Source organism: Phyllobates terribilis, unplaced genomic scaffold (assembly GCF_046119375.1).
Source record: "Phyllobates terribilis strain yellow unplaced genomic scaffold, ASM4611937v1 Scaffold_2__4_contigs__length_985480577, whole genome shotgun sequence".
NCBI lineage: Eukaryota > Metazoa > Chordata > Amphibia > Anura > Dendrobatidae > Phyllobates > Phyllobates terribilis.
Window position 1 is genome coordinate 654,944,963 of NW_027362762.1, and position 26,998 is coordinate 654,971,960.

At 41.4% G+C, this 26,998-nt stretch overlaps 1 protein-coding gene across 2 annotated transcripts in view; it reads right to left on the bottom strand.

Annotated features, from left to right (window-relative positions):
* ACACA (acetyl-CoA carboxylase alpha) overlaps positions 1–26,998 on the bottom strand; it is a 486,736-nt gene that overhangs the window by 123,813 nt on the left and 335,925 nt on the right. For both annotated transcript variants that reach the window (XM_073666704.1, XM_073666703.1), the window contains exon 46: positions 5,611–5,754. In XM_073666704.1, coding sequence (XP_073522805.1) covers positions 5,611–5,754 — 144 coding nt within the window. The remainder of the gene's footprint in view (positions 1–5,610; positions 5,755–26,998) is intronic.

A 26,998-nucleotide genomic window follows, 5' to 3' on the forward strand; every position in this document is an offset into this window, starting at 1 on the left:
TGAGCTCACATCCCAACACTGTGCAGGATGCTTTGCATTTGCCACAGAATACCAGGATAGGGAAAGTCACTGTTGCCCTGTGCTCTTCACAGACGAAAGAAGGTTCACACTGAGCACATGTGACAGACGTGACAGAGTCTGGAGACGCCGTGGAGAGCGATCTGCTGCCTGCAACATCCTTCAGCATGACCGGTTTGGCGGTGGGTCAGTAACGGGGTGGGGTGGCATTTCTTTGGAGGGCCGCACAGCCCTCTATGGGCTCGCCAGAGGTAGCCTGACTGCCATTAGGTACCGAGATGAGATCCTCAAACCCCTTGTGAGACCATATGCTGGTGCGGTTGGCCCTGGTTTCTTCCTAATGCAGAACAATGCCAGACCTCATGTGGCTGGAGTGTGTCAGCAGTTCCTGCAAGATGAAGGCATTGAAGCTATGGACTGCCCCGCCCGTTCCCCAGACCTGAATCCGATTGAGCACATCTGGGACATCATGTCTGGCTCCATCCACCAATGTCATGTTGCACTACAGACTGTCCAGAAGTAGGCGGATGCTTTAGTCCAGGTCTGGGAGGAGATCCCAGAGGAGACCATCCGCAACCTCATCAGGAGCATGCTCAGGTGTTGTAGGGAGGTCATACAGGCACGTGGAGGCCACACACAATACTGAGCCTCATTTTGACTTGTTTTAAGAACATTACATCAAAGTTGGATCAGCCTGTAGTGTGTTTTCCACTTTAATTTTGGGGGTGACTCCAAATGCAGGCTTCCATTGGTTAATAAATTTGATTTCCATTGATGATTTTTGTGTGATTTTGTTGTCAGCACATTCAACTTTGTTCTGTACAAAGTATTCAATGAGAATATTTCATTCATTCAGATATAGGATGTGTTATTTGAGTGTTCCCTTTATTTTTTTGAGCAGTATATATATATTGTGCTACAGATATATATCTGTATATATGTGTGTGTATAGGGCTGCACGGTGGCTCAGTGGTTAGCACTGCAGCCTTGCAGCGCTGGGGTCCTGGGTTCAAATCCCCCCGAGGACAACATCTGCAAGGAGTTTGTATGTTCTCCCCGTGTTTGCGTGGGTTTCCTCCGGGTGCTCCGGTTTCCTTCCACACTTCAAAGGCATACTGATAGGGAATGTAGATTGTGCCGATATTGTCTGAATTGTAAAGTGCTGAGGAATAGGTTGGCGCTATATAAATAAAAAGATTATTATTTATATATAGCCACAGTCACCAGACCTGAACCCAATCGAGATGGTTTGGGCTGAGCTGGACCGCAGAGTGAAGGCAAAAGGGCCAACAAGTGCTAAGCATCTCTGAGAACTCCTTCAAGATTGTTGGAAGACCACTTCCGGTGACTACCTCTTGAAGCTCATCAAGAGAATGCCAAGAGTGTGCAAAGCAGTCATCAAAGCAAAAGGTGGCTACTTTGAAGAACCTAGAATATAAGACATATTTTCAGTTGTTTCACACTTTTTTGCTAAGTATATAATTCCACATGTGTTAATTCATAGTTTTGATGCCTTCAGTGTGAATGTACAATTTTCATAGTCATGAAAATACAGAAAAATCTTTAAATTAGAAGGTGTGTCCAAACTTTTGGTCTGTACTGTATATATATATACAGTCATATGAAAAAGTTTGGGCACCCCTATTAATCTTAAGCTTAATGTTCTATAAAAATTGGTGTTTTTGCAACAGCTATTTCAGTTTGATATATGTAATAACTGTTGGATACAGTAATGTTTCTGCCTTGAAATGAGGTTCATTGTACTAACAGAAAATGTGCAATCTGCATTCAAACAAAATTTGACAGGTGCATAAGTATGGGCACCTCACCAGAAAAGTGACATTAATAGTTAGTAGATCCTCCTTTTGCAAAAATAACAGCCTCTAGTCGCTTCCTGTAGCTTTTAATGAGTTCCTGGATCCTGGATGAAGGTATTTTTGACCATTCCTCTTTACAAAACAATTCCAGTTCAGTTAAGTTTGATGGTCGTCGAGCATGGACAGCCCTCTTCAAATGATCCCACAGATGTTCAATGATATTCAGGTCTGGGGACTGGGATGGCCATTCCAGAACATTGTAGTTGTTCCTCTGCATGAATGCCTGAGTAGATTTGGAGCGGTGTTTTGGATCATTGTCTTGCTGAAAGATCCATCCACTTTGTAACTTCATATTTATCACTGATTCTTGAACATTATTGTCAAGAATCTGCTGATACTGAGTGGAATCCATGCGTCCCTCAAATTTAACAAGATTCCCAGTGCCAGCATTGACCACACAGCCCCAAAGCATGATGGAACCTCCACCAAATTTTACTGTGGGTAGCAAGTGTTTTTCTTGGAATGCTGTGTTTTTTTGCCACCATGCATAACGCCTTTTTGTATGACCAAATAACTCAATCTTGATTTCATCAGTCCACAGGACCTTCTTCCAAACAGAAATTGGCTTCTCCAAATGTGCTTTTGCATACCTCAGCCAACTCTGTTTGTGGCGTGCTTGCAGAAACGGCTTCTTTCGCATCACTCTCCCATACAGCTTCTCCTTGTGCAAAGTGCCTTGTATAGTTGACCGATGCACAGTGACACCATCTGCAGCAAGTTGATGCTGCAGCTCTCTGGAGGTGGTCTGAGGATTGTCCTTGACTGATCTCACCATTCTTCTTCTCTGCCTTTCTGATGTTTTTCTTGGCCTGCCACTTCTGGCCTTAACAAGAACTGTCCCTGTGTTCTACCATTTCCTTACTATGTTCCTCACAGTGGAAACTGACAGGTTAAATCTCTGAGACAGCTTTTTGTATGCTTCCCCTGAACAACTATGTTGAATAATCTTTGTTTTCAGATCATTTGACAGTTGTTTTGAGGAGCACATGATGCCACTCTTCAGAGGAGATTCAAACAGGAGAACAACTTGCAAGTGGCCACTTTAAGTAGCTTTTCTCATGATTGCATACACCTGGCTATAAAGTTCAAAGCTCCATGAGGTTACAAAACCAAAAAAAGTGCTTTAGTAAGTCAGTAAAAAGTAGGTAGGAGTATTTAAAACAAGAAAATGATAAGGGTGCCCATACTTATGCACCTTTCAAATTTTGTTTGAATGCAGATTGCACATTTTCTGTTAGTACAATAAACCTCATTTCAAGGCAGAAACATTACTATGTCCAACAGTTATTACATATATCAAACTGAAATAGCTGTTGCAAAAACACCAATTTTTATAAAACATTAAGCTTAAGATTAATAGGGGTGCCCAAACTTTTTCATATGACTGTATATATATATATATATATATATATATATATATATATATATATATATATATATATATAAATAAATATCTGCCTGCATTTCTCAGCATTTAGGACAGCATCAATCCTGACCAAATCCCAAAATCTATTTGTTGAAATGCAGCCCCAAATTTGCAAGGAACCTCCACCTTTGTTATAGACAAAATATTTCAAGTTTTGACTCATCAGTCCAGAGCACATGTTGCCATTTTTCTACACCCTGGTTCCTATGTTTTTGTGCATAGTTGAGTCGCTGGGCCTTGTTTTTATGTTGACGGTATGGCTTTTTTGGCAGCAATTCTTCCATGGAGAACACTCCTGGCCAGACTTCCCTCAACAGTAGATGGGTGTAGCTAGGTCCCACTGGTTGCTGCAAATTCTGAGCAAATAGCACTGCAGGGCATCATCCAATTTCAAAGAAAAGAAATCATGTGTCCTCATGTGCTGCACCAAGTTTCCTTGGTTGACCACTGCGTCTATGGTCCTCAACGTTAGTCATCTCTTGTTGCTTCCTCAAAACAGCTTAAACAGCACAAAGTGAAACCCCAGTCTGCTTTGAAAGCTTTACCTGGGGGGAGACCTTGCTGATGCAGTATAACTATATTGTGACTTGTTGCTGTGCTCAGTCTTGCCATGGGGTATGATCTGTGACAAACTGTCTCATCTTTGTAACAAAGTTTGGCTGTTCCTCACCCAGTTTTAAGCCTCCTAAATAGCTGTTTGTGTATCATTCAATAACCGTTTCAACTTACATATGAAAATGATGGTCAATATTACCTGTCTGGTAACTCATACACCTGACTATAATCCTACAAAATACCTAATTTTGTGCAAGTGTACCTAGAAGAATTAATGGTTTGATGCAGCTTTGAAGGTAAAGGGTGGTCACACCAAATTTGGCGTTGCTTTAGATTCTCTTTTGTTCATTCACGTTTCATTTTGTTAATTGCTAACAGAATTTTTCTACACCTGCCTAAAACTTGTAGAGATATACATGTAGGTATATTACACAAACTGTATACACACACATGCATTTTGTATGAACAAAAGGACTGGGAATGAATTCAGGTTTTTCATTCATTTCCATTGTCACAGGTGTATAAAATACAGCATCTAGCCATGCTGAGACTCCAGCCTGTCACCTTAGCGAGGGACGTTGCATTACCACAGCTATTGATTCACCAGGCTCATTTCTCCTCATGCACATGGCTGTTATATGAAATTTAAAGACCCGGATTCTATTATTTATGAATTTGTATGAATTATATTAATTTAGTGCATATTCAATGACTGAGAAGTTTCTAACGTCTTCTGGCATTAACATTATCCATGACTGAGTAGCTCTATACAAGCCTCATATCGCCAAGCATAATGCCAAGCATTGGATTGAGTGGTGTAAATCACGTCATCACTGATCTTTGGAGCAGTGGGGACGTGTCACGAATCCCACCACTCTGTCTGGCAGTCTGATACATGCATGAGTCTGGGTTTGGCGAATGCCTGGAGAATCTTACCTTGCCGGAATTCATTGTGCCAACTGTAAAGTTATGTGGTGGGTGTTGGGGGGCGAATAATGCAATGGGACTGTTTTTCAGGGGTTGATCTATGCCCATTTGTTCCACTGAAGAAAAATCTTAATGCTTCATCATACCAACGCATGTTGGACAATTGTATGTTTTCAACTTGTGGGAATAGTTTAGGGAAAGCCCTTCTCTGTCCCAGCATGAATGTGACCTGGTGCCAAAGTAAAGTCCATAAAGGCATGGATGGGCAAGTCTGATGTAGAAAAAAGTGACTGGCCCACATAGAGCCCCAACCATATCTCCAATGAATGCCTTAGGGATAAAGGAGAAAAGAGACTGCACAAGAGGACCTTTTGTCCAACATTAGTGTCTGACTTCAATAATACTCTTCTGGATGAATGGGAAAAATTTCCCACTGACATATTCCAAGATCTTGTAGAAAGCCTTCCCAGAAGAATGGCAGCTGTTTCAGCTGCAAAGGCGGAGTAACTCCATATTAATGCCTATAGATTTAGACTGGGATGGCATATCATCTACTGTAGGTATAATGTGAAGGTGTTTCAAAAACACTTTGTGTATGATTTTTCACATTGCAGTGTAGCTATAGTCAAATTAACAGTGCACTTAACTCATTATTACTCCTTGATCATTTTACTTCTAGATTTTTTTAGGCATTTGTCATCTTTTAATATTCTACCCATTCGCCAAAGTTAATTGGAAACCATAATAATTATGGCTGTAAACAATACAAGCTTGGTCTGAATCTGTATATTATAATCTTAAATATACCTTAGGCATATAGGAAAGCCACTGCAGAATTGTGTACACGCCATCAAAGTCATCATATACTGTACTGTGAGTGACACCATTATTGTGCATGATATGGATGCCACCAAGCTGGTTGTTTGATGAGTAGACCTCCCGACCCAACACCTGCAAAAAAAAAGTTATGAAATACATTTTAATAAATTAGATAAATACCTACATTCCACCACTAAAAAGTTTGTATAATACAAATGTGAAGCTTAAATATAAAAATTAATTGACCAAATACTTTCTGTAAAAGAAAAAATGGAAAGTTCTACACATAAAGTAAATCTTGCCAGTGATGAATAGTTGTATTCCAAATCTACTGCTTGTCACAAAACAATATAGCTGGCGGCAGTTTTTTATTCTTGCGGCAACACGGTATATTTTCACATATTGTACTGAATAGATGGATTATGTAAAAATTAAACCTATTTGTTTAGTTTTCCATGTCTTCGATACTACACCAGAGGAAAGTTTTTGCCAACCATAAAATCCTGGATAATTCTAATTTTAGTGTTTACTGACACTTCATCATGCATGTTTTATGAAACACTTGAGATTGTCTTCCTGCTGGGCCCTTATTGTTAAAGAGAGCTTTCAGCACTTTTCACTTATGGTAGTAGTGGTAAGGCTATATAGAAGCTTGCCCTCTCAAATACATTATTCCTTTATAGACAACCAATGTTATAGTCAGGAGAAATATAACGTGGAGGCCAGGCGCAACTAAGGCTAGAAGTGCCCTAGAAACAAGTCAATGCATATGTATATGTACTTCTTCTTTCAAGTGCACTTCCAATGTGATTTCCATATGGCTTCTATGCTAGATTTCTCATGGCCAGCACATCATATCTCCATAATAATTAGGCATAATATTTATTAGGGGCTATGCGTCTATACAGCCGTATCACTCCATATGTATGAACATACTGGCAGATTCCCTTTAAAGAGCTTTTCCCATAATCTTAATTTATCCCCATCCATTAAAGAGGCGACAACTTGCTGATTATTGCGATCCTCAGAATGGGATAGAACCCCAACAAGGCCCTGCAGGGCTTCATCTGGATTGAAGAAGAGATATCCATGCTTGATATCAGCTCCATTCTTTGACAATGAGACAACTAGAAATAGCCAAGTGCTGTACTCCACCTTTTTTTGGCAGTCCCCCCCAAAAAAAGAATGGAGAGGAGGCAGAGCATGCGCACCTCTGCTCAATTCAAGATGGGCTCCAGAGCCCCGTTCACTAAATTGCTAAAGCTTCCAGTGGTTGGACAGATAGTAGGTAACATGTGAATTTGGGTAAACCACTTTGATTGAGCAAAATGACAAAAGTTGCCTAAAGCTACCAAGTCTCACAATGAACAATGAAAGTAGATGTCTTTTCTCTTTAGCCATCGGAAGGATGTTACCATTTTAGACCCTTGATCATCTTTATAATCTAATATTAATATTTTTATTCCTTTAACATACTCTAAGGGTTCAAATTAAAGTATGGTGATATCATACAGAGGCATTCATAACTGGGCTTTTTGCTCAGTCCATAGGTTTCTAATGTAGTAGAATGTGTTACTTCAGTCTACCCATTGCATATTTCACCATATAACTGGACAATATATCTCAAGGCTTTGTTATTGCCAATGAAGCACATTTTGATTTCTTCATTGTACTCCTTGGCATTTTCAATTATCCAGGGTGCATCAGCAATAATATTTCTTGTTATTCTGCGTAACATAATTTCAACATCTAGCAATTTAGCTTGACTAGAGACGTTAATTTACATTGAATGATTTACTCAAATTTTACTGGGAAGAATAAGAAGGGTCATATATTTCTAAATAGCATAAGAACATTAGAGTGATTAAAAGAGGTCTATATTCACAATTCAATAGTATAGTGTGGATGAGCTCTCAAATATTTTGGCATAACGTTTCCATTTCTACATATTATATACCCCCCTTTCATGATATATACTAAATTATTTTTCAAGCATTAGTTTGAAATGTAAACAGAATTAAAGATTTCATGGTGTACAATGCCATAAACGATAAGACTCTAGAAACACAATGGTCTGCAGTCATCCCAGCCTGGTATTCAAAGGGTTCATCTGTGTGCAAACACCACTACTCTTTTCTCATTCTCCTGCTGTCTCTTCCCATTTGCCCTCTTGCTGACTGATACACTGATCTCTCGGTCACTCTGCTTTCTGCTTCACTGAGTCCATATTACTAATAACACCTCCGACACGGCCAGTTTACCTCATGAAAGCAGGAGCACATCATTACAAAATAAACTCATAACTTTGACACTCTAGCAAATACACGTCGTTTGTTATTTTTATGACTCCAGGATTTTTTTCAACAGCTAGAGAGGGCATTACCTACCACTTCCGACCTTCCAGCTACTCCCATTTATTTTCCATACACAAAGAAAAAGAAACAAAACAACAGTATCACATTCTAAAATGATGGACAGAAGATGGCATCTCTGAAGGCTGCTATGCCCATAGAAAATATATAAAGGACATTACATTTTTTTTCTACTATGAGGATTTTTCCAGTACGCATAGAAATTGTCCACACTACTACATTAAATCAATACATATGTAAGTGTTTCTACCTTGCCTGGAGATCTCTGGAAGGATGAGTTGGCTCATTAATTGAATACAAGCAACACATTTTACACTTTATAGGTAAATAAGATAAAAAGGCCTTTAAACATAATCTACTGAATGTTTTGCTATAGAAAAGCTCTGCAATATCCTGGAAAGTGCAAAAATATCATGTTACCCCACTACAAAAACGTTCCAGGATCACATGTAGCTGGTGCTACTGTGAGCAGTGTCTGTGGCCTACATGTGTTACCATGGCCTTCAGCGTCTCTGGACTTGTCTCCCACCGAGCACGTGGGAGGTCATTGGCCGGCAATTGCAGAAGGAGCTGCCAGCAGCGGATCTTGATGGTTTTCCTCAGTGTGGCAGCACATTCCTCAGACAACAATTAACAACCTAACTGATAACATGCCAAGGTGTGCAAGTGCATGCATTTCTGAATAAATCAAGATGCTTTGAAAATTTTGTTTCCATTTTTTCATCAATTGCATATCAATAACATGTCTATCACTCCTGTGATTTACGGAATTCCATGACTTCTACTTCTTGGCATTCCAACTACAATGTTGAGGAGTGTAGCATATCGGTACGAGTTGTAAAAGTACTTGCATGATCAATTATTTTATCCTGATGTACTGCACACTAAAACTCCACTATACAGTTAAATAATTGTTACTGCTGCTGCATAAATGACTAGAACAACCTCAGCTGTATATAACATGCTGTCACTTTTAGTTCTCCAAGAGCTTTGATTTTAAACTAGAACATATGCCAACTGTGAGGTTGTGAACTGCTGTACTGCTGCCTAAGGTTATGTTCCCACGATGAGTTTGTGGCGAGTTTTTAATCCTGTGTAAAAAAAAATGCATCTTACAGTTCCAGAAAAGTTGATTTATAGAAATCTCATGCTCATTGTACTTTTAATGCAGCGTAAACTGACCTGCGGTGCGTCAATTTCTCTTGCCAGTACGATAAGTTATAGGAGCGTATTTTCTCCATAAAATCACAATAGATGTTGAAAATCCGCAGGTAAAAAAAACACGAGTTTGTAGTGTGTTAACGCTAAGGAAAAGTGCTAAAAACGCATGTAATCTGCACATGACTGTAGGAGTAAAGTTTTGCCAAAGCCAAATATCAGGGGGTATCAAAAACAAAGCAGCTTTATTTAAAACATGACATATCAAAAAGAGACAAAAACTGAAGAATCAAAAACACGATAAAAACACATCTTAAAAAATGCAGTCAAAAACACATTAAAAAAACACAAGTTACCTAATTAGCGAATAGGTGCAGAATTAACTAATAAGTGCAGAAATCTACATCAAAACCTCAAATACTCATCGTTGGAACGTAGTCTAAGTTGCTAACTGACCCGATTTTTTTTGCAGATTCCTGTTCATAAATCCAACCTATACATGTAGACAGGATTTTCCAAACACCATCGACATGCAGCAGAAATAAAATCTGCATTGCTTTCACGGCATGCTGCAAATTTTCAATTTAATATTATGCGTATTCTTGTGCACAGATTTGCAATGTAAAGGTGGAAATATGCGATGAAGTTACACACAAAATCTGCAGGAAGGCATAAGTAATACTGCAATCATCACAAGCATAGTGACATCCTACTTCAGCCAGCCAAGAATGTCCCATATAAGGCAATTCTAATCATATTTTAAGGAGGTGGAGGTGTTGCTCAAACTCCCCCTTGAAGATATGTGTATCGTTATAATATATGTGTTTTCAATGATTTGCATTGTTAGTGATGAAGCTGTAGTCTGCCCAGCAACATGTAGTTGACAGGGACAGTTTGAATTAATGGTTGGGACTAGCCCACAGTAGGAGGGGCTAAAGTGAAGGGACAGAGACAGCTTATTGTTGTCAACTGGTAGCGTGAGATGAATAGAGTGCCCGGGCGGGGGTTCCAAGGCATCAGCAAACAGAGAAGCCAAGTAAAGGCCATAGTGGCGAAGTAACTTCCTTAAGTGGAAGGTGACGAGAATGGGACTCTCACTAACTGGACTACTGTGTCGGGGTGTGGTGAAGACTAAGGGACTAGTTAAGGCAGAAACAAGTAGAAGAGGAAGTAGAGAGAGTAAAGATGCACTATATTGTAAAGGAAACATTCGTGAACTTCTGCACCCTCTATCTATGGTACACAGCTCTCACCAAGTTGTTGTTCAGTAAAAAAAAAAACGGTTTATTGTTGATTGGTTGGCTAGGACCAGTTGTAAAGTTTAATGAGGGAGACCAACAAAGCCATGGGTAACATGCAGCCTGCAAGGGCGTAGCACCCCCATAGATGAAGTCTACACACCCAACCAGGACCCCCATTCTTCATGTTGCATGCCGGGGTGTGAAAGACGAGTACCTCGCTCACGGCTACCATCCCGTGCCACGTTAAAATGTCTGCTCATTCCTGTCAGGAAGTCAGTTAAGGCCTAGTGTGCAACAGAAGCAGAACTAAGGTTTCACTTGGGAGCAGAGCCACATAACATCAGTGTCCCTGACGTGAGTGGAGACCGAGGCAGAAGATAGCCTGACCTGGAGTAAAGTCAAGAAAGGCAGTAGTACGGCTGAGTGACACGAGTGGTGATGGTTCCAGTAACAGTACGCCCAATGGGACCGACCCGAGTCAGAAAGCCAGAGGGATAACGAGCCAGGACAGAACAGGGAACATGAGATGAAGAGAGTGCCCCAGGTGGGAGTTCCAAGGCATTAGCAAACAGAGAAGTAAAAAAAGGCCAGAGTGGCAAAGTAACTTCCTAAATGGGAAGATGACGCAGAACCACAGGTTGAGAATAGGACTCTCACTAACTGGACTGTAGCACTGTGCCCGGATATGGTGAAGACTAAGGGACTAGTTGAGGCAGAAACAAGTAGAAGAAGAGGAAGTAGAGAGACTGTGTGTAAAGATGCTCTGTATTGTAAAAGAAACATTTGTGAAGTTCTGCACCCGCTATATATTGTACATGGTTCTCACCAAGTTGCTGTTCAGTAAAAAAAATCTGTTTATTGTTGACTGGTTGGCCAGGACCAGTTGTTGTAAAGTTCAATGAGGGAACCACCAAAGTCATCGGTAACATGCGGCCTGCAAGGGCGTAGCAGCCTGCAAGGTCGTAGCGCCCCCATTAATGAAGTTCATACACCCAGCCAGGACCCCCTTCTTCATGTAGCATGCTGGGGTGTGAAAGACGCGTACCTCGCCCACGGCTACCAACCCACACCACATTACAATATCACAATGTCTGCTCATGTAGAGGCAACTGCTTTGAAAATTAAGAAATGCTCTTTTGGTTGGAGTTAGCTCTTAAAAAAGTTGTCCAGTATTTTTTATTATCTCCCGAATGTATTCACCCTGTGCCCATAAGTGCTTTTGTAAATACCTTTGGTTGTCCTTCTTGCCTGTGAGTGGCGCTATTGCTGGCCGCTCACAGGCATCATCAGACCCAGGCGGCAGCCGGCTTTTTCTTCCGCTGATGTCACATCAAGTGAGGAATGACGTCAGTGACACGGTCCCCGCGGTGGATGCTGGGCTATGGGTAGGGTTACCCCGTGCGTCACACTAAGCATCCACCGCGCGCTTTCCCTCTCCTCATTCATTGGGAAAGCGCGCTGCTGGGTGTGATGCGCAGGGTAACCCCGCCCACAGCCCATCACTCACCGTGGAACACAGCACTGAGTCACGCCCGGCTGCAGCCTGAACTTGTTGTGACGTCAGCGGATGTCAGAGACGGCTGTAGCCTGGGTCACGTGATGCCTGTGAGCGGCCAGTGATAGCGCGGCTCACAGGCAAGAAGAACAACCAAAGGTATTTACAAAAACAATTATGGGCACAGGGTGAATACATTGGGCAGATAATAAAAAGTCCTGGACAACTCCTTTAACTTCTGTAATACAAATAACAGCATTGTAATATGCCACACTTATACACTGATGTCAGTGCAGCAGTGGCCAGAGGTATTATTCTGCATGGTGATGTTATTTCATTACGTTATTGTGATATTAAAGTCACAGTGTGGGGCTAATTTTAGGATTATTATGAAAATATTAAGCAATCATGGCATGGTGGTGTTCTTTAGTCATAGTACGGAAGTAATAGTCATTCACTGTATGATGTTATTATTAATTCACTGTATGGTGGAATTATTCCATCACAGTTTGTTGATAAATATCCAGTGACTGTATGGTTGTAATAGTCATCCACTCTATGGTGATCATATTAATTCACTGTATGGTGGTATTACTCCATCAAGGTTTGGTGGCAATATTAAGCCACTGGATTAAAATGGAAAGTCCGTTTACCACCTGTGGATTCAACGTCCAGGTATTTTCCCTAGTATAGATGTGTCAAGACAGAATTGACTAACCCATAAAAGAAATAATCCAATGTCCAGCTGGGAAGACCATGGGCATAAAACTCATCTTCATTCATCCAATTAAAACTTCATTATGTACACAGATATTCCAATATAGCAAAAAATTAGTAGACCTTCGCATTTCAGCGCTATTCTTTAATAGTATAGGGGGTATGCTATAATAGCGTATCATCTCCTACTTGAAGTGGAATGATAAATCATAAGAAATGCCTTGGCCAATCATGATACACAAGTATAAAACAATATAAATGTCATTATTAAATTCAGCTAATAGGATAAAATATACAGAAAACCGTAAAATAAATGGTAACAATGATCAAACTAGTTACCTTTTAATAATAATCCTATCTGATGTTTAAACCAGTCAAAGCTCATGTGTTCAGTGTAAAAATCTAGATGATCTCTGTAGTAAGCAGTTTGCGCTTGTGGTCTCCACCTCATGCTGGTTTGTATACTCTTTCAATACCCCTAAACTTGAATGCAGTGACGTCCCTATTGTGTAACAGCGCAAAATGTTTCGATATTGCGGATATATTTACTCCCAAGACGTGAGTTATTATCCTCACCTGAAGGCGCCCAGTAATGCAGCCCATGTACTGTAGGCACACATAACTAGTATTAAAATGGACAAAGCTTCTTATTTTACACATTTTCTAAATATGTTTGAAATGGAAATTACTGGACTTACCAACATGTTTGCATGCTTTACAATGGTCATGACTTCAACCAAAAAAGGTTGCTGAAAGTCAAGTGTTCTTTATTTGGTTTGTTTCACTAGAGAGCAAATTTGACAGAATAGATGCAAAGGCTGGTAGTTTTTTGGGTTAAATATTTTTTGTAACACTGTCTCTAGCCTGTTATAAGAGGAGTAAGTATTGCTTGATGATGGAAATGACAATGTTGTATTTTACCTTTGTAATTAATTCCAGTGTTAGACTCCCGATTACTATATTTCTGTTTTTCATCACTATGCTACCCTGGAGAACATGATCAGGGCTGGATTTTCCGGTCCCCGAACATGTGATCGCTGTTATTCAGTGAATAACGGCGATCATGAAAAAACAAAACAAAACAGGGCCCGCTGTTCAAATCATCTTTCTTCTGACATGATATACATGTCAGAGGAGAATGAAATTATGTCCCCGAACTCTCCCGCTACCTCCGCCATCCCTTGCTCTCCTCCTGCTCTATCCCCCGGCCCTCCGCATCATCTTCCTGAAAAAAATGGCGGGCACATGTACAGTGCACCCGCCGAGATCTGCTTGCCGGCACCCGGCAACGGCAGAGGTGTTTTTCCTTTTGGATCACTGTGAAACACCCTATCACAGTGATCAAAAGCAAAAAATTAGTAAATCAAATCCCCCTCTGTCAGATAAAAATTATAAAATATTTTTTTCAAATTTTTTGCCATTCCTTGCCGTTGTGGTTAGGGTTGGGCTGTGTTAGCGTTAGGGTTGGGGATGGAGTTGAGCGCAAGTGTTCGCTACTCAAGTTTACATCGGGTGCTCAGGTATGCACGGAGTACCTCGAGTGTTCGAGTGACATGCTCGAGTCCCCACTCCACATGTTTCACAGCTGTTAGACAGTCAAAAAAAACATGCGGGGATTCCCTGCCATACTTGGGCGCTTTAGGGGCCCTGCAAATGCGACATGGTGCCCGCAATCTATTTCAGCCAATCTGTGTTCCAAAATTCAAATATTGCTCCTTCCGTTCCAAGCCTGGCCGTTTGTCCAAACAGAACCTTGCTCAGTCACACCCTGAGGGTGGGTGGGTGGGGGAGTTATGGTGAATGACTCCCTCCCATCTTTATGTCATTCACACAAAACCACTCCCTTCACAATGGTGATTTAACCCCCAACATATAACATGCTGGATAAAAGTTGTAGGTTCAGTTCACTAAGGCTTGCAGTCGTAATGAAACATACCTCCCCTCACATATAACACCAGTGACTCTGTCGCAGTAGGCTTCCTATATAAAAGGTAAAACTTGAACAATTTCTGTTATGGAGTCTCAAATCAACACCGCAACAAGGAAATTGTGTCATCTATTGCACTCGTGAATTTCAGATTGAATACGTTCGCGTTAACCTCTTAGTAACCATCAATTTGCCTTTTTAATGACCTGAGGAATAAGAGAATTGTGCCCCTCAATGGGCAAAAATGCAGTTGGTGTCAGCTATAGTACACTCTTGTATTGGCTATGATGGGTGTTGATACTGATTGTGGGCAATAAACTCCATAGATGCTACTGTTAATACTTGAGGGGTGTAGTTTTTATCACTTTTGGGGGTTATTCAATATATAGACTTTTCAAATTTACTTCAAAACTGAATATACCCCTAAAAATGTTTTGTAAATTCCCTTGAAAAAAATTGCTCCTAAAATTTTAACCTTATAACATACTAAAAAAAAAGACATCTGAAAAATGATATTGACATGTAAAGGAAACATTGGGTAAATGTTATTTATTAACTTGTTTAGTATGACTATCTGGTTTAAAGGTATAAACAAAAGTTTTAATCTAGCTAATTTTGCTAAATATTCATCAAATTTCAGCTGTTTTTTTAAATATATGCAAAAGATAAACGATCCCCGCAAGTGACATCACTGGTCTCTGCACAATGAGTATTCTGACGATGCGCTCTGTTGTCTTTTCATTACTGCTGATATGAGCAGGCAAAGGAGAGTGTGCTATCATTGTGCACATCACTAGAGACTAGCCCAGCCCTTGAAACGAAGGTCACTTGATGATGCTCAGCTTCAGGGAGGGGGCAAAGGCTGCAGCAGTAACCAAAGCCTCTGACCCCTGATGACGCTTCTTTTGAGTATCCCAGCATGCACAGAGATTCTTAAACGAATCGTCATCAAAAAAGGAAGAAGTAAAAACAAAAAGACAAGCAGTTAGAGAGTGTAGTTAGGAAAGGATAGGGGATTTTTAATTCAAGTACATTGGAAAATAGTTTAGATTATACACAAAATAGATATGGATTTAGGATGATAATTACTTTGGACTTAGGGCCATCCCTTTAAAGTTTTGGACTGGCCAAGTGAAAGTCCTGACTTTAAAGGGCATCTGTCACCCCCTGGGAGATATCAGACCTGTAATATGGGCATACAGGTGATAGAAATGTAAATCTATACATACCTGTGTGGCACATAGTAGAGGTCTGCTTGCAGAGAAATGTAGTTTTACAAAAACCTGCTTTCACATGCTTGGCGTCCCCCGGACGCCAAGAAATCCCCGCCTATCTGTTTATTAAGGCAAGAAATCCTGCTTATTATGTATATCCCCCACCTCCCATGCACATCACAGATCCACAAGGTGTTTGCCAGCAGCACTTCCTCGGGATTAATCCACATGGTCCGGGGCATAGAGGGCAGAGGTGCTGCTCTCCTGTGATCCTCAGAGAGCCTCCATGGCCACGATGAGCTCCAGAGGCGCCGCACAATAATACCATCCTTCTGCCGCCGTCAGCTGCTCCTGGAGGAGGCGAGGATCTCCTCCTGATGTTAGCGTCATGAGCGCTCAGTGACCCGTGAGCGCCGGGATCCATGTGGACATCCAGTGACCGGAGGTCCCCATCTCCTCCCCTCCTCCAGGAGCAGCTGACAGTGGCAGAAGGATGGTATTATTGTGCAGTGCCTCTGTAGCTCATCGTGGTCATGGAGACTCTCTGAGGATCACAGGAGAGCAGCACCTCCGCCCTCTGTGCCCTGGACCATGTGGATTAATCCCAAGGAAGTGCTGCTGGGAAACGCCCTGTGGATCTGTGATGTGCATAGGAGGGGGGGGAATATGCATAATAAGCAGGATTTCTTGCCTTACTAAACAGATAGGCAGGGATTTCTTGGCATCCGGGGGACGCCAAGCATGTGAAAACAGATTTTATAAAACTACATTTATCTGCAAGCAGACCTCTACTATGGGCCATACAGGTATTATTATTATTATTTATTATTATAGCGCCATTTATTCCATGGTGCTTTACATGTAAAAAAATAATCTTGAACAAAAACGCAAAGGCAAACTGGTACAGAAGGAGAGAGGACCCTGCCTGCGAGGGCTCACAATCTACAAAGGCAGGTATAGATTTACTTTTCTATAACCTGTATGCCCATATTAGAGGTCTGATATCTCCCAGGGAGTGACAGATTCCCTTTAAGCCTATAGATATGTCAATTAAGAAACCAATTCGAGCAGTTCATAGGAGAAAAGCCGCCAAAATAAATAGGTTAAACCTCATCCAAGCTGATTTGCTTTAATGATTAAAAGCAGTAATTGCTGCAAAATGGGGCTAGTCATACAAGTTATTCAAAGCATAGGTTCACATACTTTTACCACTCACTAACATGATTACTGGATCATTTTCCTGACTTAAAAATTGATATTCCAATATTTTATACTTATTTGTTTGATTTGGTTCCCTTTTTCTACTTTCAACCTAAAACTAGAACTTGTCACATAAGTCTTAAATGTATACATTAATATGAAAAATTCCTAAGTATTTACAAATTTTCAAGTACCACTGTAAGTTCTAGGTTTTGCCATCGAACAGAAAAAACGTAACTAGATAAATTCAAAAGGGATTTGAATAATCATCTGACATGGCAACATGTTTTTTTCAGCTGATTCGCCCCTCTATAGGTTTGCTTTTTGTTATTATGGCTTCATTTTAGAATTGATTGTAATTTTCTGTTCTTTGAGTATACTGCTCATTATTTTTAAAGTCCAATATATCTCTACGAAATGTTTTAATATCGCTTACAGTATTTTCCGGTTTGATCATTCTTACTTTGATTTGTTAATCCAACATGTTAAATTCTGGTGTGTGAGTATATCTCTGCAATGCATATTCTGTGTTTCTTTGTTTGCCACTATCACTTTTCATATTTTATTATTAGTTACTTCACCTTAACTCTACAATGCAAACTCAGCTCCAATCACTGCTTTTAACCTTTTAAATATCACTGTCTGTCAGGGATCACCACACAGGGACGACACCGGGGAGATCACGCGATATCTCACCGTGCCGTCATGCTATCAGTATTTCGTCCGGAATTGCGAGCACGCGATCCAGACTACTCGCTACGTGGATATCGGCAAGCAACCAGTGAGAGTATGGCGTCACACCTCGAGATTCCACCGCATGGAATCTGTGTTTACGCCCCGTACCGTCACTGTCAGCTTCACGATAGCAGATTATTAACATTATTCTCTGTCACCACCGTCCAGATTTAAAATATAATGCAGGCCTGGCCGGACGCCTGCGTTTTGGTAGCGTATGTGGCTTCGGGGGAGGGAACGATTACAGGACAAAAGAAACAGAACTATTAAATTTTATATTTAATCCCAAAGGGAGGCAGTGTTTAAGAAAAATATATACAAGGATGTTACAAAGGAGACATTAAAATATACAAGTAGTAACATAAAATAAACAGGATAAAAAGGTGAAACTTACACTATAAAGTTCGCTGAGACGACTCGGTATAGGTGGAGGAGGGGCTCCCCAGTTGATTATGCAGTTATCGAACAAGACCCGTTGTTTATAATTCTTATTCCCCCCCTGGCAATGAGTGAGTCTGTACTGTCCATGGGTTCTCTAAGGGGAGATCAGTCCACACGCCCCTGTGGTGACATCATGTGGGCCGGTCTCCAGCCTGTACATTTTTATTAAAAACGCTAACTTCTGCGATAACTCATCGCTCGATCGCCGAAGCGTGCAAACGACGCCATTTTTTTCCTTATGATTTTATCTTCAGTTAGAGACCACACATCGCATAGTCGCAGTCTGCTATTCTGGTGTTTTTGCGCTACAACTCCCTGATTTAGCTTACAGCCCTGGAAAACTACATATACATTCCTGGGCTGATTTGGTCACTAAACATATGGGTCCCATTACGGTCAGACGTATGGAACTCATAATATTTCATATTTCATTTTGGAGTCGGCGCGGATGTAAATTTCTGTTAAACTCTCTTTGAAGCATGGGAAAGCAACTTTCCCAGTTACACGCAAATTAGTGCAACCCTGCCAGTAATTACCCCCTGCCTCTTCCAGGAACAAGATGCTTGCTTCTAAATGAAGTTATAACACTCCTTGGCTAGCATTTGTTTGTGTAAGCTATTTCTCAGGCGTGTGTTAATTGGGGCTTTTGTACTGAGCAGAAGGGGAATAAGAGAGGGGGGTGAACATATATGTCTGGCAAACATGGAAGAACATTTTTCTGACATTAATATTTCCGACACTGTCAAATGTTGCCAGCCATTGCCAGAGCCCATGCACATTGGCTCCCATCATCCCCTGTGACATGATCGTGGGGCACAAATCGATTACTATGGCAGCTGGGGCCTGCTGAAGACCCCCTGTTGCTGCCACCTTGGTAATCATGTGAACCTAAGTGGCAGAAAAAGTTTCATAGAAGACTGCGAATTTCATTAGTGATTTTAATTATGTACTGCTATACTGTTGTAGTACAGTTAGTGATGAGAGAGCGTGCCTGTTTGTCAGGCAATCTCCGCATGTGTTGTTGTTGTCTAACAGCAGCAAAACATGCAGCCGCGGAGACTAAAAGATGTTACTAGAGTATGCCCGAGATACTTCGATAACATCCGAGCACACTCGCTCATCACTACTTACAGTATATAAGTGATCAGACTATCGCAGGTTTAAGCTGATAGCAGGCTACCAATCCTGTTTCCTGGATTCTTCCTTTGGATTTTTATCAGCAGCACAGAGGATACACTTATTCCGTTTGGGCACTTTACCTGTCTTTTAACCTGTGGGGCTGCAGCAGCTGACAATACTGTTCTGTATTAGACGACCGCACCAGATGAGTACCTCCTTCAACCTACTGTTTTTAACCCTTGGATACGACCCTATAGTGCTTTTTATTTACCTGTTCTACTACAAGAAGAATGGGCATGTAGCGTTTTTTGAAACCTGAGGCGGAAAGCAGAACATATGAGCAGCAAGTCTTTTTACAAAGAAATGAGGATAATTGCGGCTTTAAAAGTCTCCTCACCTTGATATGATTAACGTGTCTCTCTCCGCAAGGAGAAATGTTACCCCTTAGATACCGTTCTGACGCCTCTCACCCAGCCAAACCAGAACTCACACTTTGCACTGACAAGGGGCAGTACCCCGAAACACATTGTCTGCAAATTGAGTTTCTGGTTCTGGCTTATATCTTAAGTCATGTGATAAGGCTCCTTAAAGGGTCACTATTAACTTTTAGGATTGCTACTTCCTGAAGGTGGCACTAGAGTTCTAGTCCTCTTTCTCTCTGAAGAGACAATGTATATAGAAGTGCCAATGTTCATTCTTCTAAGCATTTTCTGATAAATTTTTCAGGTGGTCTCCACAGAAGAATCTGCCTGAAAAAGAGGTCACATGCACATATCCTAATCGATGAATCCCAGAGGGGTGTAATTTCCAAAATAGGGTCACTTGAATAGGGTTTCTGCTGTTCTTGCACTTTAGGGTCTCTGAAAATGGTGTTAGAAAACTATTCCAGCAAAATCTGCAGTTCAAAGGTATAATAGCGTACCTACACTTCGGAGCCCTGCTGTATGCCCAAACAGTAATTTCCGACCACATATGTGGTAACGAAATTTTCGGCTGAAGATGTCTAACAAATTGTGCAGTTCATTTTCACCCATTACCTCTTGTGAAAGTGAAAAATCAGAAGTGAAAATATCATCATTTTTTTTTTTTTATTCTAACAGCCAAATCTTATGAAATTCATTGATGTGTGTTGTGTGGTGTGTTTTCAAAATGGTTATAACTCCCCTAGATTAATTCTTTGAGGGGTGCAGTTTCAAAAAATGGGGTCTTGCAGGGTTTTCCAATATATGGGCCCCTCAAAATCACTTTAAAAATTGAATAGGCCCTAAAAAAAAAATATTTTTTTCCTTGAAAAAAAAAAAAATTGCTGCTAAACCTTTAAGCCCTCTAACAAGACAACAAAAAAAGACACTTGAAACATGATGCTGATGTAAAGTAGACATAAATGATGACTATCTTGTTTAACCCCTTCCCAACATGGTCAATTTTTGAATTTTGCTTTTTTCCTTTCTTCCAAAAGCCCTTAGGGGACTTGAACCTGCAATTGTCTGATCGCTTGTACTATACACAGCAATGCCATAGTATTGCTGAATATAATAAAAATCAAGGTCTACTTTGAAGCCCAGCCACAGACACAGGCACATGATGACAGACGCCACCAAGCCGGCACACTGTTAATGCCGCTATCAGAGTTTGAATTTAACAGCGGCCTTTAACGGGTTAACAGTCGCGGGCAGAGCTATGCTCCAACTGCAGGTGTAGAGCAGGTGCAGACTAGCATATTTTTTGTCATCAGAGAAAATCGGATCAATTATGCTAATCACGCTTTGATTTGACTTTGATCAGAATTGATCATAGAGTGATCTAATTTTCTCAGATGTGGAGAAGATAGAGGAAGAAAAAAATCTCTATCTTGTCCATTGTGTCAGTCATTGGAAATCAGACTGCACTCATGTCATCTGAGTGCAGTCCAATTGTTTCCATGGATTCATTGAATTGCATAGCCGAGTGCAACCCGAATATCAGATCAAACTTGGGCATGCAGCAATTTTTTGCTGCATCAGGTATGAGCATGGTCACATAGCCTAACATTGGTCCAAAAATCGTACATTTGCATGGTCCCATAGACCAACATCCATCTGAGGGCGATCCTTTGTTTTGTCAGATCGCACTCAGACTGATAATATGGTTGTCTGCATGAGCCCTTAGTCCTGGCTTTGTGTCACACTGTGAGCCCGCTGCATATACCCGATACCGACTTACGCCGTACATGTACGGCGGATGTTGGTAAGGGATTAAGGGCCAAAAAAAGTTGAAATATGAAACTTTAGATTTTTTTGAAATTTTCATCATACTTTTCTTTTTTCAGCATTTCATCCAGCATTGGATTTTTACTTTTTTTCCTCATATTTCAGTACATTGTATGGAAACATGAATGGTGTCATTCAAAATTACTTTGCAAAAAAACAAGCCCTGATATGGCTATGTCAATGAAAAAAAAATAAAAAATTATGGTTCTTGGAAGAAGGGGAGGGAAAAATGAAAACCATAAAAAAACAAGAAGGATTACACACGTGGCAGATTAAATACTAAACGTGTGGGGCCCTAATTTTTAGCTGTTTGTAGTATACTTTGGGGGTGTGGCCCCTTCCAGGGCTCAGCACCTTTATCCACCCATCTTTCCAGACCACGTTTTAATTACGAGCTATGCCTAGTTTCCATTCTCTTTCCCAGTTCAGATGAGGTCTGGTTTGGCACATGGAGAGGCAGGACATTAGTGATAAGGGCATTCTACAACCTCTGGCAAAAATTATGGAATCACCGGGCTCGGAGGATGTTCATTCAGTGGTTTAATGTTGTTGAAAAAAAGCAGATCACAGACATTGCCCAAAACTAATGTCATTTCAAATGGCAACTTTATGGCTTTAAGAAACACTAAAAGAAATCAAGATAAAAAGTGTTGCACTCAGTAAGGGTAATATTTTTCAGACCAAGCAGAGGGAAAAAATTATGGAATCACTCAATTCTGAGGAAAAAATTATGGAATCACCCTGTAAATTTTCATTTCCAAAACTAACACCTGCATCAAATTAGATCTGCTCGTTAGTCTGCATCTAAAAAGGAGTGATCACACCTTGGAGAGCTGTTGCACCAAGTGGACTGACATGAATCATGGCTCCAACACTAGAGATGTCAATTGAAACAAAGAAGAGGATTATCAAACTCTTAAAAGAAGGTAAATCATCACGCAATGTTGCAAAAGATGTTGGTTGTTCACAGTCAGCTGTGTCTAAAATCTGGACCAAATACAAACAACATGGGAAGGTTGTTAAAGGCAAACATACTGGTAGACCAAGGAAGACATCAAAGCGTCAAGACTGAAAATTTAAAGCAATATGTCTCCAAAACAGGAAATGCACAACAAAACAAATGAGGAACGAATGAGAGGAAACTGGAGTCAATGTCTGTGACCGAACTGTAAGAAACCGCTTAAAGGAAATGGGATTTACATACAGAAAAGCTAAACATAAGCCATCATTAACACCTAAACAGAAAAAAACAAGGTTACAATGGGCAATCGTGGACTGTGGATGACTGGATGAAAGTCATATTCAGTGATGAATCGCGAATCTGCATTGGGCAAGGAGATGATGCTGGAACTTTTGTTTGGTGCCGTTGCAATGAGATTTATAAAGATGACTGCATGAAGAGAAGATGCAAATTCCCACAGTCGTGGATGATATGGGGCTGCATGTCAGGTAAAGGCACTGGGGAGATGGCTGTCATTACATCTTCAATAAATGCCCAAGTTTACATTTATATTTTTGACAGTTTTCTTATCCCATCAATTGAAAGGATGTTTGGGGATGATCATTTTTCAAGATAATGCATCCTGCCATAGAGCAAAAACTGAAAACATTCCTTGAAATAAGACACATAAGGTCAATGTCATGGCCTGCAAATAGTCCGGATCTCAATCCAATTGAAAATCTTTGGTGGAAGTTGAAGAATATGGTCCATGACAAAGCTGATCGGGCAACAGCAATCAGAGAAAGTTGGAGCCAGACTGATGAAGAGTACTGTTTGTCACTCATTAAGTCCATGCCTTAGAGACCGCAAGCTGTTATTAAAGCCAAAGGTGGTGCAACAAAATACTAGTGATGTATTGGAGTGTTCTTTTGTGTTTTTCATGATTCTATAAGTTTTTCCTCAGAACTGAGTGATTCCATAATTTTTTTGCCTCGGCTTGGTCTGAAAAAAATTACCCTTACTTAGTACCACATTTTTTATCTTGATTTATTTTAGTGTTTCTTAAAGCCCTAAAGTTGCCATTTGAAATGACTTTAGTTTTGTGCCATGTCTGTGATCTGCTTTTTGTCAAGAACATTAAACAACTGAATGAACATCCTCCGAGCTCGTGATTCCATAATTTTTGCCAGGGGTTGTATATTTAGGTACACTATAACATTGTTGGATGGCTTTTTCACTTTTTGATCAAAACACCAAGTACCTTACATTTTTAACATTTATAGCAATATTGGAGTTCATGTATTTATTAATTGTGCTGACACATAGTGTATGTATAGTTTTGTATATTGGCCACGTAGCGTATTTGTGCACCAGTACACTGTTTTAAAATGGTGCAATAATTAAATACATTAAATGCACCAGCACATTCATTTTATATGATGTACATGCCCTAGTTTTTGCTTTTTTTTGGACTAAAGTGGTTGTCCAGGCTTGGGATAAAAGTCTGCAGACACTATGTGACTGCAGACTGTTGAATCATGACAGTGTGAGTTGTGCATGCTGTTAAGATTCCCCAGTAATGGAGATGCGAGCAAGTGGTCATGTGACTGTATGTTTTCGATTTGCATATTAGCATTCATGTACTGACTAGACTCATCCAACTTCTCTCAATTAATTACTTTGGAGAGAAGCCGAATGCGTCTAGGTGTTGTGGCAAAGCGACTTCTTCGGCTCTCACAGAGGTAGATACAGTAAACACGTATCAGGTTAAGTTCCTGCAGGTTTATTGATATATGGCATAAACCATGGCAGGGTTCCCCAAAATAAACAAGTCATCTCTGGGATAACAAAAAAGATAAAGTATAGTACAGTCCATAGGCAAGCGGGTTTCACCCGCTCTGGGTAGCACATTAAGGTTTCACCATCAAGTCCTTCTGTGGAGCGCTCTGGCTTCCACACACCCAGTCTGGAGACTTCCTTCTTCAGACCACACCAGAGATAAAAAAAACAGTGACTGAGCATTTAACTTGCCCAGCCACACCCTGAGGTGTAGATATGGTGAATGACTTCCCACCCATCTCAATGTCATTCACAAAAAAACACTCCCTTTTAAAATGGTGGTTTAACCCTCAACACATAACATGCTGGAGGAAATTTGTAGGTTTAGTTAACTGAAGCTAGTAGCCGCAGTGAAACATATCTCCCCTCACGTATATCACCAGTGACTGTCACATATTGTCCCCCTCTGCCCAAAGCCGAGGGTTTGGGCACCTTCAGACACCAAACAGGGAATTCTGGAGAGGGCATCAGCATTACCGTGTAACTTCCCGGGCCTATGCTCCACGTGAAAATTAAAGTCCTGGAGACATAAGAACCACCTAGTCACCCGGGCATTCTTACCCTTCTTTTTCCTCAACCATCTCAAAGGGCATGGTCTGACACCAGTTTAAACTTCCGGCCTAGTATGTAATATCTTAGCGTATCTACAGTCCATTTTATGGCTAAGCACTCTTTTTCTACTATAGCGTAGTTTTTCTTGCAGGATGAGAGCTTCCGGCTCAGATACAGGATGGGATGTTACTCCCCATTTATCTCTTGGGAGAGCACTGCTCCTAGGCCAACGTCTGAAGCGTCTGTTTGGACCACAAATTCTTTATTAAAGTCTGGTGCGACCAGGATCGGCTGCTTACACAGTGCTATCTTCAACTGTTGAAACGCCGTCTCCGTTTCCTCCATCCATTTCGCTATTGATGATCTTGTGCCTTTGAGAAGATCCGTAAGTGGAGCGGCCATCATGGCAAAATTTGGGATAAAATGCCAGTAATATCCCATGATTCCAAGAAACACTCTCATCTGCTTCTTGGAGAGCAGTTGCGGTCAGTTCTGGATTGCCTAGAATCTCCCGACGACATAGCCTAAGTACTTGGCCTCCTCCTTCCCAACAGCACATTTTTTCAGTTATATAGTAAATCCCACCTTCTTCAGAGCACCCAGAATCATCTGTACCTTTAATAGATGACTAGCCCAGTCTGGGCTAAAGACCACTATGTCATCAAGGTAGGCTGCAGCATATTTCTTATGTGGGGCAAGGATCCGATCCATGGCCCTCTGGAAGGTGGCTGGGGCCATTTGCAGTCCGAAAGGCATTCAAGTTTATTGGAAACATCCATTAGGTGTCAAGAAAGCAGTCTTCTAATTAGCGACATGAGGATCTGCTTGTAGCCCTTCGTCAGGTCAAGGGTGGTAATATAGATCCAAGGTCCAAGCCTCTCGATGAGTTCATCGACGTGGGGAATCGGGTATGTGTCACACTTGGATACCTCATTCAGCCAGTGGTAGTCATTGCAAAACCTCCACTCCCCATTGGGTTTTGGCACGAGAACGATGAGACTCGACCATCCACTCTTTGACTCCTCTATCACGCCGAAGTCTACCATCCTTTTCACCTCGGTTGAGATCGGCTCCCGGCGTGCTTCAGGAATCCTATAGGGTTTCAGATTCACTCTTATATGCGGCTCTGTTAGCACATCATGCTTTACCACCTACATACGCCCCGGCAACTCTGAGAACAGGTCACAATTCCGCTGCATCAGTTCTCTACACTGTTGCTTCTGGGCCGGAGATAGAGTCTTCGCTATCGTGACATCTTCCATCTTGGCTTCGGTAGCGGCTCCCAGGCAAGGAGCTCCCACGGGTTCCCGATCTCGCCATGGCTTGAGTAAGTTTACATGATATATCTGGTGCTTCGCTGAGTTTTTCCATCAACTCATAAGGGCCTTGCCACTTGGCCAGGAACTTGCTCTCGACTGTGGGGATTAGCACCAGAACACGGTCCCCAGGCTGCAACTCCCTCAGCTTCGCTGATCGGTTATAGACCCTTGCCTGGGCCTCCTGAGCCTGGAGGAGAGGCGCCTTCAAGATAGGCATCACTTTCGCCATTACTTTCGCCATTTTCTCCTGCATCTGGGCGACATGTTCTATGATGCTCCGGTGGGGCGTAACCTCAGCTTCCCAGGTTTCCTTGGCAATATCCAGGTGCCCTTGTGGATGTCATCCATACAGTAGCTCAAACGGGGAGAAACCAGTAGAGGCTTGCGGAACCTACCTTACCGAGAAGAGAAGGAACAGTAGCAGGTAGTCCCAATCACGACCATCCTTCTCTATGACATTTTTGAGCATCGCTTTTAAGGTTTTATTAAAGTGCTCCACCAGGCCGTCTGTCTGCGCATGGTAAAAGGAGGTTCGCAGCTAGGCAATCTGGAAGACCTTACACAGCTCCTTCATGCTCATGAATGGGGTTTCCTTGTACAGTTAGTATCTCCTTCGGCAGTCCGGTCCTGGCAAATATATGGACAAGTTCCCGGGCTATGCTTCTACTCGACGAGGTCCTTAGTGGTACCGCTTCTGGGTACCGGGTCGCATAGTCCATGACCACAAGTATGTATTCGTGGCCCTGTGCTGATTTAACTCATGGCCCCACTAGGTCCATGGCAATCCTCTCAAAGGGGATTTCTATCACAGATAGTGGGATTAGAGGACTACAGAAGTGGGAAGAGGGGGCGGTTATC